At 37.3% G+C, this 25,689-nt stretch overlaps 1 protein-coding gene across 1 annotated transcript in view; it reads left to right on the top strand.

The window, feature by feature from the left end:
- The window catches only part of PTPRN2 (protein tyrosine phosphatase receptor type N2), a 659,546-nt gene that overhangs the window by 571,235 nt on the left and 62,622 nt on the right, over positions 1–25,689 (top strand). The window contains exon 14 of the mRNA XM_031042861.2: positions 4,695–4,889. Within this exon, the coding sequence (XP_030898721.2) occupies positions 4,695–4,889 (195 nt within the window). The remainder of the gene's footprint in view (positions 1–4,694; positions 4,890–25,689) is intronic.

Raw genomic sequence — 25,689 nt, 5'->3', positions numbered from 1 at the left:
GGACAGGTTATCTGTGGGCCTCATTTCTGAACAGACTTGATGCTTCCTTGGTTTTCTTACTCATCTGTTCAAATTGAGAGACCCATCTAACAAAACACAGTGGCAAGACTGGCTCTCCATCCATATTGCTTGTTGTCCATGTCTCTTAATGTCCTTTTTTAAATGTGGATAAATTACATTTATACCACAGTATGGCTCATTCAGAAGTGGACTGCATGGATCTGGAAATCCATTTGTTGTATCTGAGAAAATAATTGTTGCCTTATGCTTCTACCTGTCTCTGTGAGGGCAACCAAGTATTAGGAACGCTTTAAAACCTCATTGGAAGACGTCCAGAGGTTTTTTGAGAACACTGTTTATGGTTTGTTTAAGGTTATCAGTTATGTTTCAAATAAAAAGCTGTCTACAGATGATCATTGCTCTGTACTTTGAACTCATTTAACTGGACATTATTTACAGAATATTTATCTTGGTTATGGCAGTTTTTTGTCACACAGCGATATTACTTTTCCATTATATACTGCATGTGACCACCACATAAGTTTGATAATAAATGCTGGGAAATAAAAAACAGAGTAAGTGCCTCAGTGTGATAGCAATTCCCATGTGATGGGAAATAATGTCATAAACTTCAAATTACCTTTTAAATAAATGTTTACGTCCAACCCATCCATTAGATCATAGCCTGAAGGGTCAGGAGGATCATTTCTTCATATTTCACTTTATGCATTATGATTGCTTTTTTAGGTGTAAATGATGTTTTTAAATGAAGAATGGCACTCAAACTGTACACAAACAACGGCTAGACATTACTGAGTCGCAGTACGGCAGAAATAGCCTCAGCCACTCAGCTAAGTATAGAAGTGCAGCAGTAAATTGAACTCATTCTTAGAAAATACTTTTAATGGTGTGCATGCTGAGACGATACAGAAATACAGCTTGTGTCATTCTCACAGTCTGTAGCTTTGACATTTTAGTCAAGTTTAAATTCTAATTGCGGTTTGGTAGATGGCTGATTTGCTAAATGCTGATGAGGGTAAACATTTTGGAGAGTGGGGAAGAACATCCCTATTTTTCTGAGTGTACAGGTAGAAGATACCACATTAGTGAGGGTTTTAATCATCTAGGGTTTTATGTGCTTGTGGAGTGATGACACCTCTTTAAGTGCCCAGGCATGATGTTTCCCTGAGAGCACCTGGTGTGGAACACCCTACACATTGAGGTGCCACTGTTCCCTATACCTTTCATGGGAAGGGGATATTGCTGACTATCCCAAGAATGAAGCAAACCCAGATCCCATATTTAGACATTTCCTAGCTCTGAGCTGGACCTTCCCACTCCATATGTCCTGGAGGAGCCTTTTTGGCTCCCTGAAACACCCCACACATGAAAGCTTTCATACATGGTGGTGTTAACTGTGTTATCCCTGCACTGTTAGGCTAAAAACCCAACCAGGAGTTGAAATGGTGGAGCTAACAAAGATGTAGCTTTGAAAAAGGAGAAGCTGTAGATGTCCTGAGGTCGCTGATGTACACACAGAGATGGGGCAGGTTCCTCAGCCTGTGCTGGGCTGGCTGGGGGTGGGGGAAGGAAGAGCTGTCAAGGGCTGTTAGACCAGTCTGGAAATACATTCAAACAAATACCCTCTGTTTATAGGCAGGGGAAACCCCATTGTCTTGGAGATTTAAAACACCAATCAAGAAATTCAGTGGTGTTTTTGCTACAACTATGATTTGACCTTCCTGTTTACATTAAACGTTTTTTATGGCTGTGTGCGGTGACGTTGTTGCTTTGTTTAAGGTATTTGACAGTTACAGCAGTTCTGGGAATAACTGTTTTGGTTCTATATATGTCAGGAAAGAGATATGTTAATATTTGAGATCAGATTGTTTTTTTTTTAAACTTATATTTGTTGTGTTTCTCAACTTTACCTTCTTTCATAAGGACCATTAGCAATGTTAAATTTAGTTTTAAAACAGGGTTTCTTAGTAACATATTAAACACTTTGTCCAAAACATTCTTTTTAATTGGAGGTTAATCTACTCTAGAACCAGTTGGCTACAATTTTACTTCTTTTGTAACTATCATTTATGTAAAAATGATATATTAATTTCTCAGAGTTCTCTTGATCCCAATTTCTTTTTTGTTAGCTGAGGTCTATAATTCTTTCCACAGCAACCACCTGTAAAAGCAGAGGATGACTTGAGGCAGGATATGAGCAGCAGGAACAAATCAACTTAAAAACAAAGATCCTGCTGAATACAAATGCTATTGTTAGCATGGAGTTGGGGTGAGTCAAGTAGCAGGATGTCTATTAGAATATAATAAATTCATATCTGAGCCACATGGCGTGCTAGCCAGAAGAGAAATCCTTTCAGCAGTTATGTGGTAGACTACATATCTTTATACCTTTCCTTATTATACTTTTGCCTAGTCAAATAAACCATTTCCTCTGAGAATGGCTGATATCTAAGTATCTGAACAGCTTTTTGGGTTTCTGTAGATTTATTTTTCTGTCTAAAAAGTTTCTGCACTGTTACACTTCCCCCCCAGAAAAGCAGGGATTTGAAATTACACTATCACAAGCTTGTTCCAAGGTTAGTAATTGACATTTGGGGCTATTGTTTTCTTATGATGTGTGTGATCCTTCAGAGGAAAGGAGAAGATGAGATTTTTTCTTTGTCCCTACATTTTAAAATAAAAGAAATACAATGAATTTTTTCCTTTATTAAAAGGTCTTGGTTTTAATACTGGTAGTTTAACCAACCTATCTAGCACTAATATATGTGTCTAAATATCAAAGTATTTTTGAAGGGTTGGGGGTTTTTTCCCTAATTTTTTTTCCTGTTGAGATTTGTAGGAAGTAAAGAAGTTACCAAGTGACAGAAAACATTTAAGACAAGTGTGGAAAAAAAAACCTACTTTTTTTTTTGTAAAAATTTGAAAAATTCTTACACGGCATGGGTGAAATTAATAAATATACAAAACACAACGTTGGAATCAGGTAGCAGTTTCACTTGGGACAGCTTGTACAGTTATTCTGACAACTGTCAAAACATACCAGGAGAAATCTGTGCCTCCCAAACTTCTGTTGACTGTATTTTTGTAATAAACAACAAAATATATCCTGGTTATTATGAGACAAATTTTGTCTTGGTGTATCTTAGTTTGTGTATATACATATATACATGCATATATATACATATATATATAAAAATGTGTTACACACCAAATAATAGTAAAATTCCACATAAGCATCTCTAATGGCAAGTCAAACAGAAGCTTTGGTAGATGAAAATGTTTGGAGGGGTCTTTAATCATTGCCATATGGTGGCAAGAAGAGACTCAATATAATGGTTTCAGTGGGTTTGTTTGAACACTTGCTACTGCATGGATTAGGATCATTCTTTACTGTCCTAAAGTTTGCAAGGTTAAAAAAACCCCACACATAGTCTTAAAGTTATCTCTAACTCCTGTCTGAAAAGATTTTATTGCACTTGATATATGGACATTTTCAAATCATCCTACTGATGGTGCTTTGGCTGCAACTATATTATCAATGAATAAGAAAACAGAAGCCATGGCATTTCAACTGTATGAATTCTTCAGACTGTATTATTTTGTTAGCCTGAGGCAAGAAATGGTGCTCTTAGTGCTCATCTGTGCAGATTGAGTAATCTGAGACAAATGTGTAACCACACCGTGTGTGCAATATGTCCACATACTACGGACTAGCCGGTCATGCTGTGCACCATAGGCGGCCAAGTATCTCTCATGGACAATAGACATATGTTAAAAAAATGATAATTTTATTATGCTGTCTGGGATTTCACTGCACGTAACTGATTCTAAAGCATTTTAACAATGATGGTGTAACTGTGGATCTCTTTATCCCATGAGAGTCAGAATTTTATACTGTAAGGAGCGGGTTTTGCCAGCAGGATTTTCTGTTACCTAACCAGAACTCTGAATTTTTACTTGAGTTCTATGCATGAGAGCAACAGAAAATATATGTATTCCCAGTGCGATTGATTTCGGTGTTTTAATGTGGTTTGCATTAGTGTGTGTGATAGCTTGAGTTTTCTTTCTTCACCAAAGCTGCTTAATACAATGACAGATTTCTGCTTTTATTCTTCGTTAATGTCATTCTCCATCCTCTCTGCCCCACATCGGGGAGGAAGTGTTGTGAGTTTGCTATTTTAATGAAGAGAAATGAGGTATCTATCAACTAGAATTTATACTGGGGAGCACATCAATTCACTTGCCTTGAGCTTGCTGAGTTTGCATATCCAGAGCCAAGCAGCGCTCTCAATTACTCCCGTGCAACCCCATTAACTTCAGGAGGCTGAGCAGTTCAAAAGTGGCTTTGCAGAATGCAGGGTGATATTAGGGGGGAAAAAAGGGCTTTCTGTTAGAGAAGTCAAGCTCCAAAGTATTATTTTTGGTTATCTAGAAGGAGATGTGCGTGCAGTCATAATTACTTTTGAAAGATTAGGGTAGTCATCATGTAGTAGTTTCATTGAGTTTTTCTTTGTAGATGTGCCTAACAGAACAGACAGCCTCCCAAAAATCACTGCAGTGAGGGGGAAAACACTTCCAGCCTTGGAAACATATTGTAAGTCATATGTCTTTAGTAGGCTGCATCCTGTAATTACTCTTAACCGTAGGTTGTTTCTTCCTCTTTCTCTCTCTAGGAGCTATGTCGTCAGCGCATGGCAGTGAAAGCATCTGATCGCCCAGAGCCCCTGCATTCTTCTCGAATAAACAGCGTTTCTTCACAATTTAGTGATGGGCCCATTCCCAGCCCCTCAGCCCGGAGCAGCACATCATCCTGGTGCGAGGAGCCGGTCCAGTCCAACATGGACATTTCCACCGGTCACATGATCTTGGTAAGGCATTTTTTGTCTTCACGGCATGAGAAATTTCATCAGAATTTGAAGCACCTGCTGAGCTTTTGGAGAGAGATAACTTTTAAAGAAAGGGAAGCTGTCTTTTCACAGGTAAAAAAGTATTCCTGCACTTTGTCAGTAATCTTTGCTTTTTATAATTAAAACTAAAGGGCTTTTTATTTCAAATTCTTTTTCATTATATCTGGGGTTTTTTTCCTCTCTGGGGAACATTCTTTTATCTTGCACACACGAATTGTTTGTGTGCTTGCTTTAAAAAAAGATAAGCTCTCTGTTGTCTGTCCTATTAATTTATGTTTACCTCAGCTTGGAGAACTAAAGAAAAACTGCTAGCTTTCTGATCAGCTGCTGCTTTTTCTCATGTATCTTCAGTGTGCAGTTATCTGAGCTGAGAAAGCAACAGAATAGCAGTGGTACAGAGCAATTTGTTTTCTATTACCCTTAGAAAAGGGATCTGGATTTTGAGCCTTGTCTGAATTTTGTTGTCCTTGGCTGAATTTCTTCCAAGCTAGATGTATTCTACGTTTGAAATGATCCAAATATATTCTATTGATGAAGTCTGCATTGGAAAATTTGTGTTACTTCCAAACACGACTTGTGACCAGTATCAGTGTAGAAGATGAACATGTAAAAATCTGTGTGTACGTAGGAGTCAGAGTCCAGTGACTGGGACTGGCTGCTGCTTGTTTCTGTCTTTGTTAGCATCCTGCTGGAAGAGCCACAGATTAATCCCCTGTTTTCACACCTTATTTTTCTCCTCCTTTAAATATTTGCTGTGTTTGTAGGGTGCATCAAAATCAGCTGAGACGTTAGGTGATGGTGAAGATGATGAGCCAGGCATTATTTTGCTTTCTATATTTCATTTCTGGTTTATATTAGTATGGCCAATCTAAAATAAGCACCCTTTCCAGTTGGTAGTGTTGCCATGCGTTTGGAAACTTCCCTGTTGATTACGCACTGCTGAGAAGATTCACCAGTGGGGTGTCTCGGAAGAAAACTTCTCTCCACCATGCCACACTTGGTTCACAATTTTCCAACTTCTTTCTCTCTTTTTCTGGACTTACATTTGAAAGTGCTGAATTAGATATTTTTCAAGTTCTTATAAGACACCTCACATAATGGAGAAAGGAATGAAGGCATGCAAAAAACAGAGTTACTTTGACCTTAGCCAGGTTACTGACCTCCTTCAGCTTTGGTTGTGTCAGCTATAAAACTGAGCAAAAGCAGGGCGGGTCTGTGAACCGACTGCTTCATCAGAGTACATCATCATTGGTAAATACGTCTTCCCCTGCCCATGCTTGTTCATGCCTTCCTTCCCCCCAAAAGGAGTTAATTAAGTATTATGTTAAAAACTGGTAAACAAGTGCAGTTTTGAAGAGTTGCTCCCATGACAGAAAATAATTTGTTATAATTTTTACTGTCACATTTTTGCCTAACCAGAATTAAAATTCTTTTCATTTCCTTTCATAGTTAACTAAAATGCTTGAGGATAACAAGAACATCTCTAATTGCCCAACCTCAAAATAAGTACAAATTCCTGTCAGAAGTTTATACAGTTGTATGGAAATAAGAGTGAAATTTCCTGTGTAGGCAGAATTATGATTTAACATTTGCAAACAGTTTAAACTACTTTAAATTGAGCAAAGTTGTTTTCAGTTGTATTATTGGGAAAAATAAAAAATCATACAATCAAGCTTAAAAGAGAAAAAGTTTCATATGGGAACCACTTATTCTGGCTCTGGGAATTTCTGCAAAGTTGCAAGAAAGAATTGTCTTCATATGGTGATATATAAACTTTAAAAACCACTCAGATTGGTCAAGAACATGGTTCTGCTGTTCAGTGTCCATAATTCAGTCAATCCTGTTTAACCCTGGATGAACTCATACATATGTTAGCTATCTAACAGCATATGTTATATCTTAGACAGTGAGGGTTCAAAGAAGGGTAAACGAAATGCTGTAGTGTCTTGAGACTACAAACCACACAGAGAGTAAAATAGTTAATTTGTTTAGTCTAAAGTGAACAAACAAAAATCAGTGATGCAGGAGAGTCTGCCTCTGCGCTTTGAAATACAGGATGGGGAAAAATTGTGCTTAATGGACAAAGATGATACAATTAGGAAGAAAATATGCGTTAAAATCAAAAGGATGCATTTAGTCTAGATATCAGGGCAAGCCTAATAAGAGGGTCAGGCAAGCAGTGGGATGTTTACTTAAGGGAAGCAGTTAAACAGTAAATTTTAGATTTGCTGAAGGCAAAGCTAGGTTAGGTTTACATGGGAAGATCAACATCATTCAGCAACAGCACTGAAGCAGATGATTTGACTTGATCAGAAATGCTCGTGTTTTGCTTCCTTTGTGTCACACTGAACCTGGAGAGCTGACCTAATTTATGTTTTGCTCACAAAAAATGCATATATCTGTAATAACTTGTTTGTCTGAATTTCTCTGCCTGTGGAGATGATGTGGACTGTGGGACTTCAACAGAAGCAGCTTGCCACAAAGTGAACTTTACCTTTCCTTGCCCTGAATAGGAGGAGAGCGAGGGGCCACTCCACAACTTTCTTACCATTTGATACAGGAAGTTTACCAGTTCTTCCCATTTCCTTCTGCCACAATCCTCTCATCTTTTAAATTTTGTAAATATTTTCTATTAAAATACCTCAGTGCCTAAAAAAGTGAGGAGAAATATTAGCAAGGAGCCTAGTAAGAGTGGCAAATACCATCTGCTTGGCACGTAAATGCACTTACAAGTCTGTAAATGTGTTTTTCAGCTCCACAGTGTGCAGCAAAGTAGCAGTTAGCTCAGTGAGGGCTTCTCAGTCTTTATTGTTCATAGGTGTCAGGACATCCCCAGAGAAAATAAACCAGTGGATTATTGTATAGAGTGGCAGTGGAAATAGTTTATTTTGATTTATTTACAGGATGAATCTTTAATGAAAGTAGCTTGGAAGAAATGTGTCTGTGACTGCTGATGACTCCGTGTAATCTTGCTCAGAGGTAACGTTGGTCAGAAACATTTCTGTGAAGATGTTTAATTTGCTGGAAAATGCTAGCAGGTCACACCTGAAGTGATATCCAAGCCATGTCAGCTTTGGATTTGTTGGAGCTTGTGACTGGCCACAGGTACTGTTTTCTTGGAGGACTGACCTACAAGATACTACTTGTGGTTAGCCTGCTGTTTATAGTGCTTGGGGTCTGGAGAAACCAGGAATCTTCCAAACCCACGTGGCTGTGGGGCATTCTCCTCACTTAGACTGAAACCAGTCTTTCGGAGAGAAAAATCCTGCATTTCTGCCACGTTCCTGTACTGCAGAGGCAATGTCTGTGCACTGCTGACAGCAGCACGAGGTAGTGTGTACTGTTGGCAGGAGGAAGCAGGGAGGACTCAGGAGGCCCAGAAGGACAGCGATAACAACATTCAGAGCTTTTTTTTTTCTCCTTTTCACGTTCTTTTTCCTCACATTCATAGCAGGAGGATGGCGCATATGGCACTTTTTGATTCTGTCTTTCTAAAAGATCCAGACACTTTGGAAAGTGTAATTAGAAGAGCATGTTTTATGCAGTCATGTTTGTGGCACTGACTGGCTGGTTTCAGTATGAGCAACAACAAAGGAGTGCCCTCATTTCAGTCACCATTGGTTTTACAAGAAAACAATTGATTTTCAGAAGGTCACGTTAAGGGAAAGAGTTGGAATTTAGGATGAGATTGCTATCTGCTTTATTCACATGTGTACATCTATATTTCAAATGGCAACAGAAGTCCTAATAAAGTGTAATGCTTCCCTTTGCAATCCAGCAAGAAAACCAGGGACAGGTTAAAAGTGTCCTGGTGAGGTTTAGTCTCCCTGACTTGGGCTCCTAACTTATACATATGTTTTAGGCACTTCATGAAGCGGTGCTGTGGAGTCCATAAATTCCATTTTAGTCAGTGGAGTGGGTGGTTATGATGATCTCCAGAGAATTAGGCAGAGAGTGGATTTCTCCTGGGGGGGCTGCTTTTATGCCTGCACCATCCTGTTGACATCTGCAGCTTAGATGAAGAAGTATCTTTTGTTCATGCTGAAGTACAGGTTCAGCATTTAAGTTAGGTAGATTGGATCTCACATCTGCTTCATATATTACCACGCTTGTTTGTTAAAATAATTATAATCTTTTGTGAGTTTTTAAATGAAGAACAGTACTGCAAGAAAGGAGTGTATGCATTTGGGGATAACATTTTGAAGTTGTTATCTGAATACCATATATCAGAGGGAATTTGCAGAAGCAGAAGTAATTTTCTGTGTTTTGGGTTTTTTTTCATTGTAAAGAGAGACGTGCAAAATTTGGAGCATTATACATAAATTACAATTTCAGAAAGTGTGAATTTACGAAAGCTCCTCTTCAGTACTTGTTTAAGCCGGAAGTCTGAGGAATCTTCTCCCTGAGGGTATGAAACTGCTGTATGGATTGCAAAAAATAATAGTCTGTGATAGTTTGTGCATACTGTACTTGTCAGAAGGAGAAAAAATTTTCATATCTGGGTTGAACAAGGAAGTGGGAGCAATGAACTAGAGTGTGAAACCCAGGGCCTCACATCTAGGAGGTGTATATGGTCCCCTTGTGTCTGGCAATGTGCCTGCAAAACGAAAGGACTTTCCCCATAGAAAAGTGGAGAATGGCCTCATGTGGGAACTTTGTGTCAGAAGAAAGTTCTGGGACAGGTTGTATCCCTTAAGGTGACACAACCTGAACTGGGGGACATGGGATGGAGACCTGCTAGGAAACCAGTGAGACCCAAGATACTGAATTTTGCATCCACTTTAGTTCTGATGCTGAATTAGTGGCATGATTGCTGTGTAACTGACAGGGGTAACAAGGAGGGAATAGTTTCCAAGGTTGAACTCGGGTTTTTTGACAACACTGGTATCCTGCAGTCACTGCATAGTAACTTTTTGATGGTTTACAACCAGTTTTCCTTCACTCTCATTTTTAAAAATAAAATCTGTTTGAAACGGACTCTCTGGGGTAGCTGCTATAGATTTTCTTTTAATTGAGTATGGAAAAGTGTATAACTGAGTGACAGAAGACACATTCCAGCAAGAGAAAATATTTGTTAAATCCTGCACCACATTCTGCTGCAATTCCTTGACTTTATTAAAGCTGCAGTAAAAGCAGGAGCAAAAGACATCTAAACACTTAAAAAAAAAAACCCACAAAAACACCCAAAAAACCCCCAACATTTATTTTCTAAATAAAAAGAGACTCCAGCATGTGAGGGCCGGCAGCACTGTGCTAGATGCAGGTGTACTTTCCACTTCAAGCTTAATCCATAATACACACAAAGCATTTCCTGAGCAAAGGAGTATGATGCATGGTATGAGTACAGTGCACTGCTCAGGGACATGTGACACAGGGGTGATTAATGCTAGCAGGGAGAAAGGTGAGGAGTGCAGGTATGGAAAGGCGCAAAGTCTTTGTCACAGTTATGGTGTCTGATTATTTAGTAGGGTTTATATTTTTTTCTTTTTCCACCCTTCTACCATCATTAATTTGTCTTTAGTTCTTTATGAATTTCAAGAATATAAATACTCTGTTTAAAAAAAAAGCTTACAACTGAGAAAATGAAGAAAAAATCCTTCCTCACATGGGAAGGGAAACAAGTCAGTGGCAAAGTTTAGCTAAAGGAATAAATTCTTTACACAAGTGCTAAGTGGATCTAAATCCTAACTTATCTTTCAACGGTGCCAGTATAAATAATTGTGGAAGTCTGATGAAATGTAGATCCCAAGAAGGCTTTGGCCCTAAAGGCCTTTTTATCATAACCAGTCCGAAGAGAGGATTCAGGGGTTGTTGTGGATCATATTACTCATTGACAAGATAGCTGATATCCCAAAAAGACATAAATACTGTGGATGGGAAATCTTTAACCTTCTCTCCCTGAGTTGTCATGCTTTCAGGGACTAGTGGAGCTGGTTGCTTCCTGAAAGCTCTGCTGATGAAATGGTGTTTATCCCTTCATATTATTTTTCATTGTTTTTCCTCCCTAAATATTTATTTTGAAACATTTGTCTTTGTTTAAAGCCAAGACTTGAGATACAGGAACAAAGAAAAACCTCAAACAAAAGTGCAAAAAATCTAATTGCATATGAAAACAGCTCTACTAATAGAGCCATAAATCTAATAAATGGATGTATGTACTACATAGATTTCATCAACAAAATTCAGAAAAAAATATTCATGAAAAGGTTACCCTTTGATTCTTCCATTTTTATTTGTTTCATGTTCAGTTGCCTCCCTTTTTCTGTATTAATCTTGTTGAATGGGCCTTAGGAAATAATGCCAATTGCAGAGTCAGTATTAAATCAAGAAAAACATTCCTCTTGAACATGGTATAAAATTAATTTCAACATCTTTTCTTTTTTTTTTTCCTAAATTCCTCCCTGTCGGTTGTTTTCCCTAAATGTATTCATGATTAGAAATAACTCGCAACATTTCTGTGACTACCTCTTGGTCTGTCATTTGACTGTGAGGTGTTTATTCCACCTTTGTTTAAACTGCTTTGGTTGAACACTTTTAGCTACGTTATATTATTCCCTGAGGCTTTTAGTCGAAAGATGAAGAAAACATTTCTATTAATATGCTAGAGTACTAATTTCAAAAGGATTACATTGGGAGAACTATGTGACACAAAACTAGCTTATGCAGCTCTGTGCACAGCCATGGCTGAAACAAGATGTGGTGGCTAGCTGAACTTTTTTCTCCTATGGTTTTTTTTTGTTTCTAGAGAACATCCAGGTAGTGTCCATGTGAGATAAGTGCTGGCTGTAGCAAGTAGCAAGAGATGTTAGGGGGGCATTTAATAAAAAAGATCTGGGTTCTGATACTTCAGATTGAAGACAAGGGATGTTACTGAGTCCTCATTGACTTCTGAGAGTCTTCTGAGAGGCTTATTAGTGTCAGAAACCAGAGATAAACACATATTCAGGAGGCTGCTGGTCTTGTCTTTTGTTTCCAAATGCATCCTCAGTAATGAAATGCTCCTTGCTGTATTTGTCCTACTGTGTGTTCGCACATCATGCATAAAATGCAGTGATAACTCATTGTAGTTAATCATATTTTGGATCTAACAGGTGGAAATGCCTATTTGGAAGGAGGATACTAGAAATAAAAAGGTTAAGAAAGACTTCTCAGGCAGGAGGACCATGATAATCTGTGTTGTAGAGTATTTCTGAGCTGTTTGCAGAGTTTGGATGTGAGAAGGTGAATTTTGACTCACTATGATATAAAAAAATGGTTCACAAAGACTGCAAGACATGATGCGCTGCTAAAATCAAATGGGGTGTGGTAAATGGGACTACAACTTCAGAGCTTCTGAAAACATGTAAGGATGAAATTGGAACTGGCTTAATGATACTTTCAAAGAAGGTGCATCATATGGGCACCGTGGTTTTGCACTGTTACACCAGTTGCAGTTTAAGATACCTAGAACTCCAGTGGTATTTTGGAGAGCTCCTTCTCTTCATGTGGGCTGCACCAGCAGATATTATTAGAAGTGGCCTGATCGTGCTATTGGTTATGAAGATAGCTTAAACTCTCCACTGATTCAACAAAATCTGTTAATGCTCATCTTCAGAGCAAGATAGATAAATTAAAATTATACTTTGCTTTCTGCAACCATTTCTGGGATTAGGCCTTAATATGGCAGTGGTTTGTAGGGTATCAGAATTTGGGTGGTATTTGGAAAATTTAATGTGTAGGACAGACAGAATGCTCCTGTGCCGATCAAATTTTGCATATGCACCCACGACGCAGCTGTGGAAATGTTTTTAAATAGGGAGATAAACATTAAAATAATCTGTCAAGTTTGCTTGTAGATGACATAGTATTTGCTGTTCTGTAAAGGAGGACTGTGTTAACTTTTGGGCCAAACCGGATAATGTTAAAGTCTACTACTCTCAAATATCCCTCTCCCAGTATGTTTTTATGAAATACATGATTTTGCTATTAATTTGTCTCCTTTATATAATACTTCTTTTGTTTCCTTCTACGGTAATATCTAGCTGGCCAAGAAAACCCTGTTCATAGCAGGGGAGAATTACAAGTTGCCTCTTATTTCTGGCTGTTGGATATACCCTTGCATTGAACTAAGAATAGAAGGGAGGGGTGACAAACTGCTCAAAAGCATTACATCTTCCAAGCATGACCTATTACTGTTCTGGGAATTCTCTGCCCTTTTCTTTTTAAAATGACTATGAAAGCTGGTGTCCAGGTCCTAAAATGTTTCTGGTTAGCAGTAAGTCCATTAATGTCTGTTGAAGATGGTTGGTTTCTGGATTTTATGTGTCTTTAAAAACTATTTCTCTGACAGTGTGTCCCATCTGCATTAGTTTTATGACTTATGTGAAGGTTTGCCTACTTCTGACCAGGCTTTTTTACTATCTAAAATACTCCCATGAACAACCAATAACTCTACTGCATGTGACAACTAAGCTGTAGTAGCTGTTAAGATTGCAGTGAATTGAAGCACATTTCTGTACGTCTTTCATTAAATATATGCACATGCAATGCACTTCTTTATAGAAAAGAAGCAAAAAATTACAATGTTTCCTTATTGGATACATTATATTTATACTCCTAGCACTGAGGAGAGTCTGGTAATTACGAAGTCGTTTAAACATTTTTGTTTTAAAATTAAAAAGGTACTAAACTTGACAAAACAAATACAGTAATTTAGTGCTGACTAGTTCTTACATTCTTTTTAGATTTAATTTAAGTGGACTTTAGCTGCTTGCAAATAAGAATACTAACAGACTAGCAATGCACTCCATGATTTGTGTTCTTGCTGTCATGCAAATTCACAGAAAGAAGGAAACATATTAAAGAAATTTGATAAGACCAGGTGGTCTGAGTGAATAATTTCCCTTTCATTAACATATTCCCCTTATTAACTCTGTAATTAATTGTACATAGCTAAGGAAAGCTATGGAAATTGCATTTTGAGATGTATCAAAGCTGACTTTATGCTTCAGACTTCCATGCAATTTACTATTAATGAAGCAAGAGATGGAGGCCCCAAATCTATAATTATTACTTACTATTTGAATGACAAGCAAAGAATTTTATCAGCACAGTTTCAAATGAAAGGGGATTAGCAGCTAATGTTGAAATTGTTAATCTTTCTTATTAAAATAATTTTGACGAGAGTGTTTAGCCTGAAAGAGGTTTCTGGAACATCATTTACCATTAAAACAGCTATTTTCTGAAGCTCAGTATGAATTTGTCTAAGTTTGACAGCAGGGTGCAAATATTTTTTAAATGAATGAATATTTGATGGGAGCTAAGGCTGTTCATATGTGAGCTGATTCCGAGCTACTTGCTGTGTGCACATTCCTGGAATGTGTAGCAGGATGATAGTTCAATATCCATCTTACCAAAGTGAAGATGTCTACTGAGATAACAGAAAAAAGCTACAGCAGAAAAATCTGAGAATTGAAATTGCACCCAAGGCTGTATCTGCATGCATCTGATTAGCAGGTGGGAGCCCAGTCAGAATTGGGTGCTAGATCTGGGTGATATTTTTATGACACATAAAAAGTCTATAATTAACTTGGGTAAAAATGTTACCTCATGTTTAGCTAGGCATTCTTACTCCTTTAAATGGTAGTATATTTTCAGTTTTCATATATTTTTAGTAGTGTCATGTGTCTTGAGATGAGTATTCAGAAATGGGTGCTTTATATCCACACATAGGCTTGTGTACAAATATCATGTACAGCAACAGTATTCTCATATAGGTATAGATAAATATTTGTGAGCAGAGATATAATATATACGTCTTTTAAATGTTAATGAAAAACTACTTGGCATTTTAAATTTTAAAACTTTTCCTTGCAATATTGCAATTTTCATCTCTTACAGCAGTGTACAAGTGAAGCTGATGAAGCTGTTTTCACTTCTCATGATGAGAAAACTGCAAATATGTAGTGATATAAATGGTGAAAAGCAAAACAGTGATAATTTACAAAATTTAATTTGCAGTGGCCTCAACCACGTAAGTGCTGGAGATGTATGTTAAAGAACACTGTTAATTTGCCTGTGTCCTATTACAGAAAATGAAGCTAATGTAAGACATGTCACATGTCTTTGCCAGTGACAAATCTTACCACCAGAACAGACAGAGATCATTTAAATACTTTGATTATGACACTATTTGCATGAGTAAATGGACTCTGTATAAAGCAGCAACCCCCAGGTATGTACTCTACCATGAGGTTACTCCAGGCTTTACCTCTGTGTGGATCATGTTGAAACTTCATTGAGTTCACTCAGAAAATTGCAGGTTACAGAACTAGCCTTATATCTGTAGTCCTACAAATGTTCCTTTGCAACAGTCTTGCAGATAGAGTGGTATTGTAGCAGAAAGTGCTGTAGACTTTGTACTACAGTCTACATTCATCAGACAGAATCGAAGGGGTATAGCTTAAAGGGTATAGCTTAAGCATACAATTGTTAAATAACATGCAGTAACAACACCTGAAGGAGCACTTTCATTATTAAATCATGTTTTGAATGTATTATAATTATGTGTTAGGTCAAAGACCTCAAGGGTTCTTCTTAATCTGTAAGAGTCAAACCATGTAGACCACAACAATAAAAGACTGTCACCATGCCAGTGCAGTAGGCTGATGTAGGTAAGAGGTGGAATTTGTCAAGGATCAAGTTAATGCAAAATCCAAAACCAAAGCTCTTCTAAATACAGGAGTTTTTCTGATACCAATATTTATCTACCACTTTAGTAGGAAGGCATTCAGAAAAGTTGGTTTGATTAACCACAGCAACTACACAGAAGCAGCAATGTGTGTCCCCAGGGCAGTGCTGGCTGACAGCAGGAGGGATGTGGGGCTACTGGTCAAGTGGGCATCTGTGGTACCTGCCTGTGAAAAGTGCTTTTTTCCTCATTGCCTACTTTCACCTATTGGTGTCTTTGTTTGCACTAGACCAGTTTGCCTGAAAGCATTATAATAGTCTCTAACTACTATTAATGTAAAAAATATACTGATGGTTCCTAATAACTTTATTTGTTCTGGAAGTCCAGAAATTACTTTTGTGTCATTTAAAGTTCTGCAGGAGTCAAGAAAACTCTGTGGTATGTGTGTGTAAGCACCCAGGCTTTGACTTACCATATGTGTATCCTCACAACTCAATTGTGAGAAACCTTGTCCTTCAGGTACGATTCTGGGGCCTGATATAAAAAATTTTGATTAAAGTCACTGGAAGGATTTCAACTCACTTCAGTAACCAAAATAATAATAAGCCAACTCTTACATAGCACTTTTGATCAGTAGGTTCAAAGCCCTTTTTAAAGGTCAATATTATTATCCTGTCTTTTTAGTCAGGAAGCTTGGGCACAGACGGGGAACTGTCTTGACCAAGGCTAACCTTAAGGTCAGAAGCAGAGCCAGCCAGTATTAGGCATTCCCTGATGTCTCTGTACTCTCCTCTCATGACTGATCATGTTGGCTTAAATAGAAAAGTATCATATTGAAGGGTAATATTTTTGCCCTTATTTATCCCTCATTAGTCTTTTTTAATACATAAAAGCATAAAGGAGTTCTACACTTGGGTTCATCAGATTTGGATCTGCAAGTTTAGTTTTGGCCTCCTTATCTAAGAGCAAACTATTCCATATTTGGAGAGCTGGCTGAAAGATATTAAATACACATTTGAAAAGTTTGTAAAAACCAAACTGAGGATGTGCAGTTACTTTCAAATGGAAAACAATGTCATTGACTAATTTTTCTTGAGCCTCTTCTGGATTAGAAACAGTTTCTTTCCAGAATATATTATTAATCTGCTATATCTTTAGTTCTCTCAGACATGTACACATGCACTGAATTTTAGGTTCTTTATTGTGCTTTTTCCTTCTGTACAGCAGTAAACTGTACTTGCACTGTCTCCTCAAAACTACTACTATCATTCTCTCAATGTTTTCTCTTTGGTTCAGCGTGTGAAGGGAAATGTTGCAAAGAAAAGAAACCACACATGAAGAAATTTTGACAGCCATCAGTTATGACCAAAATTTGCTTCTTCCCATAGCATTTTCTTAATCTGCTATGTTCTGGGTTGTTTTTTTTTCTGACTTTCTTTCTTTGCAATACAGTTTCATCATTTATCATTTTGCTTCTTTGTTGACCTCTACAGTCTGTTTGTGGCTTCTTTTCCTGTCCCCTTTCACACTGTCTTTCCCTTGTTCTTATTTTGCCCTCTGACACTTCAAATATTCTCATCTATGGATTAGCCCAGTGTTCCTCAAACTTCTTTAAAGTGTTGACCCGTACTGGCTCCCATGGAAACCCAAGAGTCCCAGGAGCAGGTAGGATGTCTTCAGCTTATGCATTTCTAAAGTACCACCACTTCACAAACCCTTCTGAATGCTTTAATGAGAAAAATATTTGAGAATTTGAGAACCACTAAGCTAGACCAACCTCAGCTGCAAATCTATGGAGCAGAGATAACAGTTTGCCTAAAAATGGGAGCCTACCTCTAGGCTTTAGGAGCTGGGTAGATGCCAGCTGCACCTTTCTCATTGCCAGCATTGCTGAGTCTCCTGTTGCATGTTGGTTTGATGTGGCTGTGAGTGTGACTTGGAAGGGGTAGGGCAGAAGTCAGTAATGTCTTCTCCCACAGTCGTCTCCATTAAGTCCTGAAAGTACTTTTGTGGAAAGGGAGTTTCTGCTCTGCTTTCTGCCCTCACTGGCAGTTGGGTTGGTTCTCTGCAATTTGCAGTGTGGAAACATAGAACTTCCTAGGTCAGGGATGTGGTTCCAAAATGGTCTTGAATGTGAGGATTTGACCATCGAAGATGTTGGTGTGGTTTCAAGTTTCTTGTCTCTGACTGTTAAGAGAGTTCTCTAAGGAAAAGGCTGGTTATCCAGTCTGTTATTTTACTGCTTTTTCTCACAGGTGACCATATGTTTACTTGCACTTATGCATATATCTGCTGCTAGGCTATGAGTATAGGGTGTATTGCAAGACTTGTAGGATTTCATATTGCATATTCTGAATGTTCATGTAAACCTCTGTGTGTTTGTGTACAAACTCTCACTACCAATTTTGATATTCCCCCCTGACCATTGAAATGCCGAGGGATTTTCCTTTATGAGTTATAATTTACTCCTGGAGAGCACCTGTTCACTTTTATTCACATATTTAAGAAGAGTAGTAAGAGTGTTACTGCCTATCCCTTTGCTCTAAGGATGTTATGTGTTTAGAAATATTTTTCTTTCTACCCTCAAGATGGCCACTGTCTACCAGAGGCATAAATTGCCAGACTATCTATAAATCACATCATGTGCTCTATCACTTTGATGTACTTGGTCATGGTTGCCTAGGTTTTCCTAGTCTTATTATCTCTGAAGAACTTGACCATGCTTGAAGAGAAGATTATTTTTAAACATGACGTTTTCAGAATTCTATATTTATCTCTTAGCAATCTTTATATATAGTAAATGAAGATGACTGTACAAGTGCTCTGAAAAGAAACACAGACTTTAATTCATTAAAGTCTAAATTTGCAAATACAGTACCCAACTGGGAACCCAAATTTAGCTGCTTAATTGAGTTAGCAGGGATTGGAGAGGAAGAAGGCAGGGAATTTGGTTTTGTATTTTCAGCCAGGTAGTTACTGTGTAGTAATATACCTCTAAAGTTTTTATTTCAGACATAGGACATAATTAGCATGCATATAAACGAATCACAGAAATGTCTTTGATTGTGTATGATGCTCAAACCATTAGTAAAAAAAATAATGTGAGAAGAAAGGATCATCTAAAAAATCAGTTTGAAGTGTAAAAAGAAAATGGCAGTTTCCTCTGAGAATGGATTTGGGTGTCAATGTTTATCACAGAGAGTCAAACGACTTGATTTGTTTATTTTATGCAGTTTTTCTGCTACTTTTTATTCAGTAGCTTGAGCTTTTACTTTTTAATAAAGCTACCAGAAGCGCTTCCCAAAATGTCTCAGTTGATGCATCCAACTGACACTATCCTTGGCATCAGTTCCTATACTGCAGAGTTTTCTTTAATGGGGAGGTTTGGGGTTTTTTTGTTTGGATTTATTTTTGTTTTAAGAAATGTCATAACACATCCCATGCTGTGAAATAGCAGTATTTGGCTAAGAGTTTTAGCCCTCCATTTTTTCTTCCTTTATTTAAAGGCTATTTATTATTTTATATTTTTACTGTGAAACCTACCATAAGAACTACAGAAAGCCTGGAAACCAATTTTGGTTAATTCATCTTTTAAATCTTTATTATTTAATTTGGTTTGTCTTTGTATAAGCAGAATCTAATGTGGATAAATTAAATTCCTCTACTCATCAACCACTTAAACCCTGTGCTTCTAAACATACCCCCCAAAAGTAAACCTGTTCTAATGTCATTAAAGTCAGAACATTTGGTATGCTGTGATTGCAAAAATGTTATCAGATATGGATTCATGAAGGTTATGTGACCTTTGGTCTTGTTTATAAACATGATCATGGGAAAAGGAAAAAAACAACAGTCAAGAAGACTGAGTTCTGAATTTCCATGCAAAATCAGTGGTTTAGAGACATTTTCTGTGACCCTGTGAAATTCACTTCAATGTTTCTGCCCTTTTATTTTGCATCTGTGGAATAGCAACGGTGCTTGCCTCCCCTGCAGAAGTAATGTGAGTACTTTCAGACAGTTGGACAGAAGGAGCTGTAGAAATACAGAGATAGTCAGGGAGCAAATTATATTCCTTTTATGGTAATCATATTCTCCTTTTTGTTGAGGTTAATTTCAAGTAAAGTAATAACAGGGGTGAATCTCCATAGGCATAATTTAGATTTCAAGAGAGGGGGTAAGAAGGAAGAGATGAAGATGACTGTATTTTAAGACCTAGAAGACACCATTAAGTAGCTGATAATCCTTGAGAAGGGATTCTTTGTGGAGTGAATTTCTTTATCTTTTGTTATATTTAGAGAGCAAGATAGAGTAAATATGTCATAATTAAGCATTCTCTTTTTTTTATGTTTACTTTCTCAGCTGTGTTTCCTTTTAAAAACATACCTGCCTGTATCATTCTGATTCAAGCAATGTTTAGCATAACATGTATGTTCCAAGATTTTCTCCAGAGCTGAAAAGCTTCATTAGTCCACACCAGGTTGTATCCAGCCATTTCATTGAGATTTCATTGAGCACCTTTGGCAGCTGGGAACTGCAAGAAAAGGGATTAGCAAGTGTTTGTCTGACACACACTGATCCCAGCACCTGCTGATTGGATTGAAGTAATCCTTTTACAAGTTACAAAACTCTATTATCAGAGCATTAAGAGAGGGGGAGGCAGTGATATACGGTACATCAAGGGTATATTAATTTAGGTAAACAGAATGTAGGTTGCCATTTAATGTACTTGTGAATTACAGTCATTCTTGCAAAAGTTGCATGATAGCCTAGTCTGGTGGATAATGCCATGCACTGCTCATGCAAAGACGATACTTCACTAGAAACCCAAGGGCAATCATTTAAAATTATTTTAGATGGCATAGTTAAAGCACAATTGCTCTCTATGTACATGCTTAGTTGTTCAGAGTAATCTTTACATCTGCCCTTTACATCTAAAAATATAAAATTGAAACTATGGAACGATATCTTTTTATTGTTGGCTGGCATCACCATGGAACCTAATTTGTTTCCAGATAATACAACCTATTTGAAACAATCTAGGGATATGATTCTTAACCAAACTGAATGGTTGCTGTGACAGAGAATTGCCTCCCTCTGTTTTGTTTTTAGTTTTCCTTCATCACCTACCATATTGTGTATGATAGTAGTAGTGGTTTATGCCAAATTACTAGCAAAGCTTCATGGTAATTTTCTTATTTGCTTAATCAAATCAATACTTAATTGAAAAGGGTTCAAAGCTGTTCTTTTCAGTGGTATAATCAGGTACTGAGAAATATTAGATAAAAATACGTTATGGTAGTAATATGGTTACAGAAACTGAGAAGTAAAAATAATATCTCAGTGTATTTTATCAAGGCCAAATACATATTTCCAGGTTTTGTTTTCCTAGATTTTTTCGTCTGTGGTTACTTAGTTCTGACTGATAATGTCAGGACATCCAGGATGGCACAGGACAAATTATAAAAGAGAAAGGAGCCTTCACCCTGAAATGACTTACTAATCAAATGATGAAATCTTGGCTACGGTAAAGTCAGGGGTGTTACCATTGAGAGTAGCGGATGCAGAACACTCCCCAGGGTTGAAAGTATGTGAGACTTTATAGCCAGATGTTAATTACTGAGATTTCTTCCAGATACAAGCTCTGTGAGATACTGACAGTGAGTTGCCACAATGGGATTTTTATATGTGTGTATATATATATATATATATACATATATATATATATATATATATACTTAATGTAAGTAGCCCAATAAAGTCACATTTCTGTACAATTAATGTTGGAAACTTGATTTGCCATGTTAGAACTAAAGCTAATGCTTTTAATGACAGGTATGCAGTGACATTTCAGAGATGGAGCTGTTCTTGATAACAGCTATAGGCTCTGCATTATTGTGGGTTGGTTGGATCAGAGCATCAAAAACATCTATGGTGCTTCAATAGAACTGTAACGATTGGAAAAAATTTATTTCCTTAACATGTTAGTTGATCACAGGCTTAAATTGGTTGTGATAGCACATCCCCCTTTTATTTAAGGTCTGCTTTGTTAAGGGAGAAAGGTATAAAAGATATGGGCATAGTTTGGCTCTGCTCCCTTGTTTTCCTCTATGTGGGGCACCACTTCATGGAAGCAAATGTGCTTGGCTCCCAGCCTTTGATCTCTGCAAGAATACCATGGCAGCTCAGAGAGAAGACTGACCTTGTCTATAAATAAGAAAGAGCCTAAAGTAACTTCAATATTACTATGACAAGGTTTTGAAAGATATGAGAAATTATCAGAAAATGTGGAGAAACATTATGGTGCTCTGCGTGGTCTGAATATAGTTAGGATCATAATAGTGACATACCTCAGGGAGCTTTATTTGAGCAGATCTGGACAAGTGTTGGTGCACCAAAATAGAAGAATAAAGCAGTCATCTTATAAAAGAGGAGTGCAGAGAAGGAAGGAGAAGAAGACAAATGAACCTTTCTATTGCTATTGCCCAAGTCCGGACTTCAGCCCTGAAAAATAATGAAGCACATATTAAGAACGAAATTGCTGATTATCTAGCAAGAGATTTTTCAAGGACATAAAAGGGAGATAAGTGTGAGGGTCTCATTTAAGACGATGGAGAAGGCTGGAGTCTTTTCTTTGTGCATTTGCTAATCTCTTCCATCCTTTCCATTGGATATTGCACAATGAGTAAGAATGTGCATAATTATACAAAGAATAAATCTTGCCTCGACAAACTTGATTGCTTTTTACTTAACCAAAACTACAAAACCAGTAGATGAAGTGAAAACAACAGATGCCATTTATCTAGATTTTAATAAAGCCTTGAAACTGTCTTATGAATAGTTAATTGAAAAAGTAATATAATTTTTTTAGAAGACAGTTATGTGGATTGAAATGTGGCTAAAGGATGATACACAAAATTAATGATCAAAAGCTATGTATGGGGGTGTCGGGCAGAGTACAGGAATTGCTGTTAGATCTAGTTATATTCTACTTTTTAAATAATTAGCTGGAAGTGGGTGGAAGTGATAATAACTTTTACAAATGGTATCGCAGTGTAAAGTTCTGCACAGAACTGATGACAGAAGAGTAATTCCAAAGTTGGAAACTTTAGACCTGAAAACCCATACAACAAATAAAGTTAAATTATATTTGAAGAGTCACAAGAAGAGATTTCTATAGTTTGCATAGATCCATTATTTCATGATTTGTGAAGATCATGAATTATATACATGAAGATCATAAATATATACAAGTGGAAATTATACATAACAGCAATATTCAGTGTAAGCAGACGGGTTAAAATAAATGGATTGGTGATAATTGGTAGCAAATTAAATTTGCAATAGAAAAGCAGTACTGTAGACATTCCTATGCAAAAGCCATCTCAAATGAGGATTACTATTCCTTATTGAAAATATTTGATTATTTCCAGAAATACAGTGTATAGTCAGAATAGTTTGTATCCCAAGATGTAGTAATGAACTTTGTTTTGGGCTTCTATTTTAGATACAGGACACCTAAATGTTAGAAGGTTTCTTAGTGAGGTCCAAGGAACAAAGCATTATTTGAGGGCCTGGAAATGGGTAACCAGATAGGTTTCTTTTGTCTCTGAACTGTACAACATTGCGAGTAATATAAATGGGAACAGAGATATTTAACATGAAGCCACTAATGAGGTATTAAGCCAGAAAAATGAAGGAGAAAATCATGTGCTGTGTTGAAAGCAAATTGTCTTTTTTTCAGAAAAGTATTCCTTTTACATATAGTCAACACAATATGTACAGAAGAACATAAAGAAGTTTAAGCAGAATAGCAAAAACGCTGGCGTGTCCTGTGCCAGAACAATGTAGTCTACAAGTTAGGAGGAACAAAGGCCAAAAAACAAATTTTCCTTAAGTCAGTTGGAGAGAATAGCAAAACAAATTGTTTCAAGTATGGCCATTTAGTGCACAGTTTACTATATAATAGCTAAGGTAAATTCTCTCCTCTTCAAATTCCTTCTGAGGAATCCACTGAAGCATCACAGCACTGTCTGGCCCTCTGTGTGGCGTAACCGGCAGTAGTGTGAAAGCAGTGGCTGTCACAGGTGAAAGGTGTGGATTTGAGAGGTCTCTGTTCAGAAGGATTAAGATAATGTCCCCTCCACTTAACTGACATTTGAGATTCGATTAGACCTGTTGAGATCTGTCAATTTAAGAGTTGGGGATGTTTTCAGTAGAAGAGACATGCTCAGTCATGAAAAGAGTGTCTAATGAAGTACCATATAGGAAGTATATTGTCAAAAATAATTGCTTTTTGTAAAAGCTGAACATCAGCTAACAAAATAGGTGTTTTTAAAACAAGTATCTTGGCAAATACAAGTGATACTATCTATGGAAAAGGTATTCAGTCTCTTCTCCCAAGTAACAAGTGATAGGACAAGAGGAAATGGCCTCAAGTTGTGCCAGGGGACATTTAGACTGATATGGGGAAAAATTTCTTCATTGAGAAGGGTTGTCAAGCACTGGAACAGGCTGCCCAGGGCAGTGGTGAAGTCATCATCCCTAGAGGTATTTAGAAGATGAGTAAATGTGTTTAGGAGTGGTGGATTTGGCAGTGCTAGGTTAATGGTTGGACTTGATGAGCTTGAGGGTCTTTTCTAACCTAAACAGTTCTACAAGTGATTTGGTGATTGACCAGATAACAAGAGGAGTATAATTGCTATATTTATTATGGGAAAAACAAAATGAAGAAAACCAAAGTGGTTTGACACCGTATTATAACATCAACTGAGTACTCAGGAAGTTTTACCAAAGCTGAGCCAGGCTGCTGTGCTCTGTCCTTGTACCTGTGTTCAGGCACACTGAATTTGTCTTGATATTTGCCACTGGCATTGGTTCTCTTGGCCAGAGATTCATTGTCCCTGGGACAGCTTGTCATCCTCTGGCTGAATGCCCAAATTTTCCCTGACAACAGGCATGTCTCACACAATAATAATAGATTTTATAACACATCCCGCCTCTCCATGTAATGTTGATGCATCCTTCTTATCTTCATAACATGTTTGTTAGCAAGAGTATCTTATCTGTGTATGCAAGGGAAAGTATGAACTGGGTTACCAATTGTCCCTGCAGGTAGGCCCTATAGAAGGAAAAATATGACTTAATGAAATTTAAAGTCCATCAAGAGATCTCTCCAAGCAGACAGTGTGTGTTTAAATAATAGCATGTTAAGGGACTTGTCTTGATGTGGACATATTGGTGAGACCAGACCTCTACTTTTTTCAGCAGGTTTTGAGAAACATTGCGATAACAGTGGTGACAACTTCTATTTATTTTACCTGCTGCTCTGGGACAAGAAAAATCGTGTGTGTGTTTGACATGTTGGTAATGAATTTCTTTTGTACCAGGCAAATACTGCAGAATGTCTTATGAAAACATGCTAATTAAGGAGTGGATTTGAGTAGATGTACAATCTCTAAAATATCAGAAGTTCCACTCAATTTAATGTACATCCAGCAGCTCCCAAGAGAGTGTTTCAAAATCACTAAGCTTCTGTTTAGCAAAATGAGGATGAGTACAGGGGCTCTGAAGGGCTGTAAATGAAACATTACTTAACTCTGAGGGAATTGTCTGACTCCTGAATGTTTTAAAGCCAGCTTCTTTCTTGGTAGCTTTTTTAAGCAAGTGTAAAGCAGATGTTCATATTGTGCAGAGCCATCCATGGGTCTGTTCAAAGTCAAACACCTTTTCAAGATCTGTCAGGAAGTGCTCCATGGATCTTATCCATGCGATACAGGTGTTGAAACTACCCAGAAGTTGTTGTCTGATTGAAGTAAAAATTTCAGTGTGTTTTCATTTGAACATTTACTTCTATTTACACTCAGTATTCCCTGAAAAAGTAAGGTAAAACTATAGAGTATTTCCTTAGAGAGAGGAGTTTAAAAATTCATGTGCTCTAAAAGCAATCAAATTACCTTAACCATGTCACATTTAACAATCTAAAAAGAAAATAAAATTTCTTTTTAAAATATAGTCCTTGAAATCATCAAATAGACAAGTTGGAGCCAACAGGAAGCTTCTTACTGCATTCAACCCTTCCTTAGGAATCAAATG

This window comes from Melopsittacus undulatus, chromosome 1 (genome assembly GCF_012275295.1).
Source record: "Melopsittacus undulatus isolate bMelUnd1 chromosome 1, bMelUnd1.mat.Z, whole genome shotgun sequence".
NCBI lineage: Eukaryota > Metazoa > Chordata > Aves > Psittaciformes > Psittaculidae > Melopsittacus > Melopsittacus undulatus.
This window is presented reverse-complemented; position numbering and strand designations above follow the sequence as displayed.